The following is a 5000-nucleotide window of genomic DNA, read 5'->3' as shown; positions in this document are numbered from 1 at the left end:
ATTCCTATTCTTCCTCTTCCTCTTCCTCCTCCTCTTCCCCTCTTCCTGCATCAACATATCCACCCTTCATCGCTTATTTCTAAACCCTATCGTTGCTTACTAAATCACCCTCGCATTATATTATCACTTTCTCTTCCTCTTATTTTTCATCTTCTCCCTCTGCCTTTTTTTGCTCTTGCTCTTCTTCCTCTTCCTCTTCCTCCATCATCATCTCCACCCTTCATCACGTACTGCTGCACTCTTTCGTCGCTTACTAAATCTTCCTCATCCTCTTCCTCTTCCTCTTCCTCTTCTCCCTCCCCCTCTTTCACCATCCCCACTCCCCTCATCGCTTACTAAATCTCCCCCGTTCCTTCACCCACAGAGATCGTCGAAAACGTAAAGAACGGAGGCTACCCCGTGTTCCGTCCGACCATCGAGGACGACACGGCTGAGGAGGAGTTGCTGCAGATGATCAAGAGGTGTTGGGCCGAGGAGCCGATGGAGAGACCGGACTTCCAGCAGCTCAAGACAATTATAAGGAGACTCAATAAGTGAGTTCGATGATGGTGTTTGTCTGTTTGTGTATATGTGTATGTAGGTATGTGTATGTGTGTATATATATATATATACATATATATATATATATATATATATATATATATATATATATATATATATATATATATATTATGAAAGATGTATTACTCACCTTTTCCGAGGGGTGGAATAGCGAAATTTCCGAACCCTCATTCCTTGAGGAGGATGGTGGGCGGAGACGGAGGAAGAAGTAAAAAAGAGAAAAGTTATGAGAGAGAACAAAAACAAAAGAGAGAGAGAGAGAGAGAGAGAGGAGAGAGAGAGAGAGAGAGAGAGAGAGAGAGAGAGAGAGAGAGAGAGAGAGAGAGAGAGAGATAAAGAAAGAAAGAGAGAAAGAAAGAGAGAACGAGAGAGAGAGGAGAGAGAGAGAGAGAGAGAGAGAGAGAGAGAGAGAGAGAGAGAGAGAGAGAGAGAGAAAAGATTGGCTTACGGCTATGAAACGTGAGAGGAAAGGGGAGGAGGGAGGGAGGAAGGGGCAAGGGATGGCTAAGAACGAGGGAATACGGTGGACAGGAGACATGTGGAATGTGCAACGTCCGAAAGACATGGAAAGAAAAGGAAAAAGATGATGATGATAATGATAAGAACGATAATAAGAACGATAATGATAATAACAATAATAATAATAATAATATTATTATTATTATTATTATTATTATTATTATTATTATTATTATTATCATTATCATTAATGATAATAATAAGAATGATAATAATATTAATGGTTATGATATTAACGATGGTGATTACATTAATGATAGTAATGGCAATAATGATAATGATGCTAACAACAATAGTATTAATCATAGTAAATATAATAATGATAATAATATAATGATAATAATAAATATGATAGTAATAATAGTAATAACAATTATACTAATGATGATAACAATAAAGATAAATACAAAGTAATGATAACTATTATTATAGTTATTATCATATTATTATGATTATTATTATTATTATTATTGATATTATTATTGTTGTAATTATCATCATTATCATTATCATTATAATTATCATTATTCTTTTTTTTTGTTATTATCATTTTGTTATTGTTGTTATAGTTACTTTTATCATTATTATTAGTGGTATCATTATTAGTAGTAGTAGTAGTAGTAGTATCATTATTATTATTGTTATTGCTATTATTGTTATTATTATTATTATTATTATTATTATTATCATTATTGTCATCATTATTATTGTTATCAATATTATTACTATTATTATTATTATTATTATTATTTTATTATTATTGATGATTACGGATAACAAATAAATAAAACGCGAATGAAAACGAGAAAAGAAAACAAAAAATGCATGAAAAATTAATTAATTAAATGAACAGGAATGAAAAAGGAAGATGTAAAGAATGAGAAATAAAGGGAAGGATGTGATAAACAAGCACATATGTAAATCAGCAGGAAATAAGGTGGAGGATAAGAAAGAAGAAAATGTAGCGGAAAGAAGAGGCAGCAATTTACGGCTAGAAATACGCGCAGTAAATGTGTATTCCTGCTTGAGATTTGCGAAGTTGAAGCTCCCTGCTGCTGCTAAATGTGTATTGTTTCAAACCCGATTTTAGTAGTGGAATACTGAAGACTCGATTAGTTGGGAAAGGATTAAATGGGAAGTTAGATATTGATAATAATGATAATAATAATAACAATATCAATAATAATAATAATAACAATAATAATAATAAATAAGTAAATAAATAAATAAATGACATCAGTAAAATAATAAAAATATAGTACAGGGGGATAAGAGCTAAGGAAAGGATGGAGATAGGTAAATAAATGAAATAAAATAGATTTTGATAAAAGATAAAAATATTGAATACAGGGTGGTATACCAAAGTGGAGGGGGGAGGGCAAGGAAAGGGAATGGGGGAAAATGGAAAAAATAGCAAAAAAATATTGGAAGAGTAACTAAATTCTCAAGAAAAACGACAAAGCAATAGAGTCAATAATTCGAGACAGGCTTCGAATGCCCCCAGGTGGAGAGAGGTATAAGGGGAGAGGGGGGAGGAGTAAGAAATAAACAAAAAAAAAAGTGTCCTGAGGGAAGAGGTGGAGAGAAAAAGAGGAGGGGGAGACGGGGAGAGAGAGAGAGAGAGGGAGGGAGGGAGAGAGAGAGAGGGGGGGGAGGGAGGGAGAGAGGGAGAGAAGAAAGTAAAGAGAGAGAGAGAGTGAAACAAAGAAAGAGCGAAAACTAAACAAAGAAAAACAGAAAAGCCTACAAACCTCCAGGGAAAGGAAAGATTGACCCCTACACTCCTACATCCCCAACCCTCTCCCCCCCCACCCACCCAATGCCCCTCGGCCCCCTATCCCGACATCGGTTAATGATTATTTGCTCTATATTGTTTCCAGAGACAATGAATCTGGAAACATCTTGGATAATCTTCTGTCTCGTATGGAGCAGTATGCCAACAACCTAGAGGTCTTGGTACAGGAACGAACGGCAGATTACTTCGAAGAAAAACGCAAATGTGAAGAACTTCTGTATCAGCTGTTGCCGAAGTAAGTGCTATGGTATTCTCTAATGCTGTCCTGAAAACCCCTGTCATCATAATACTTTACCAAAGTATTATATGACCTTTGTTGTCTAGCATGTGTATTTGTTTATAGCATTAACCGTTAATGGTGTCTATAGATGTAACCTAAGTGCAGTCTAAAGGAAATGGCTTTGGTATAGGTAGGTAAGTGAAGTATAGATCGAGAAGTTAATGTTAGTTAAATTAATTGAGAGCGTTGCAATATGGATGAGTATCAATAATTCAACAATGATAACATGGGTGATTTCGCATGTTAATAATCACGTATTTCTGACGAATGTGACGCATCTTACATTTTATAATTCGCCTTTATATTTACAGTCATTTTTTTTAACAAGATCACGCATTAGTAATGTAAATGAATCACTTTTCGCTAATGCTCAGTTATCTTCACTGATGTTTGTATGTTTGTTTGTTTTCTTCTTCTTTTTTAATAAACATAAAATAATAAAAGCAAAATAAATGAAAAAAAAAATAAAAAATAACAATAATGATGAAGCCACAACACGAAAAGCATTATATGGTTATTTGAAATTTAAAAACATTCAGTCGACGCTAAAACGAGTTGCTTTCGATGTTATAGATCTGTGGCCAGTCAGCTGATCGAAGGCAAGAGTGTCATGGCAGAAACTTATGACTGTGTCACCATTTACTTCAGTGACATAGTTGGATTCACTGCACTCTCGGCTCAGTCCACGCCACTGCAGGTAAACACCAACGATTTTCTGTGAGTGAGTTGTGTGTGTGTGTGTGTGTGTGTGTGTGTGTGTGTGTGTGTGTGTGTGTGTGTGTGTGGATAGATAGATATAGATATAGATGTGTGTGTGAATGTACTTATAGATAACTAAATATATAGAGAGAGATAGATATGTGTATGTGTGTGCGTGTGCGTGTGCGTGTGCGTGCGCGCGCGCGTGTGTATGAGTGTGTGTGTGTGTGTGTGTGTGTGTGTGTTATACACATATTATACATATAGCTACTGTGGGTTTCATGCATTAAAAGGTAAGGTTATAAATAGAAAGTTGGGCTTCTTCACAATAGTTGGGTTACTACATGCATAGAAGGGTACACTTGGACTTAGATACAAGCTAGTTATACTTAGGCATAGCTTATTATATACTTAGGTACCTGGGTTTATATACAGATATACAGATATCTAGGTTATAGATAAAAACGAGATGTATTCCTAAGTCGCTAGTTTTATACGTAACTAGATTTATACGTAGCTAGGCTTATTAAATGATATTTAGACTTACATTTATACATATTTATACAATAACACGTTTCTCGTATATCACCAATGAACATTCGTTTTCTTTCCCAACAGGTCGTGGATCTTCTAAATGATTTGTACACACGTTTTGATGCCATCATTGAGAACTTTGACGTCTATAAGGTAAAAAAAAAAATCATTATGTATTTCAAGTACTACATATCTGAGAGTCTGTGTGTGATGAACGAAGCTCGTGTGTAAACTTTGTTGAATTGATTTTGTCCTCGTGCGTTGCAACTCTAAAGTTTGTGCATCGTGTTGAATTGGAAATCATTGCTAAATCGATAATGTATGTTGAAAACAAAAGACACCGTAAGGGGGACCCACATAATTTGACTAAAAATACCTTGGGTAGAGATAATCACGATAATGAATAAGAAAACTGTTAGATGTTAGCTTACAGCAGTAGAGCAAGTAATACGCTGCAGTCACGAATGGATTAATAATCAATAAAGCAGTAGTATCAACATGTATTTTTTTTAACTAGCTGTCATTTTTTAACCAACTGTTATCGTTACGTACTCTTTGAGAAAATAAGAAAAGAAAAGGAAGGAAAAAAAAAAAAAAATATATATATATATA

At 34.7% G+C, this 5000-nt stretch overlaps 1 protein-coding gene across 1 annotated transcript in view; it reads left to right on the top strand.

Moving 5' to 3' along the window:
- Window positions 1-5000, top strand: part of LOC119575509 (atrial natriuretic peptide receptor 1-like) — a 100965-nt gene that overhangs the window by 93625 nt on the left and 2340 nt on the right. Inside the window, exons 19-22 of the mRNA XM_037923161.1 lie at window positions 365-533; window positions 2961-3110; window positions 3729-3852; window positions 4473-4541. Of these exons, the coding sequence (XP_037779089.1) occupies window positions 365-533; window positions 2961-3110; window positions 3729-3852; window positions 4473-4541 (512 nt within the window). The remainder of the gene's footprint in view (window positions 1-364; window positions 534-2960; window positions 3111-3728; window positions 3853-4472; window positions 4542-5000) is intronic.

Source organism: Penaeus monodon, chromosome 7 (genome assembly GCF_015228065.2).
Source record: "Penaeus monodon isolate SGIC_2016 chromosome 7, NSTDA_Pmon_1, whole genome shotgun sequence".
NCBI lineage: Eukaryota > Metazoa > Arthropoda > Malacostraca > Decapoda > Penaeidae > Penaeus > Penaeus monodon.
This window is presented reverse-complemented; position numbering and strand designations above follow the sequence as displayed.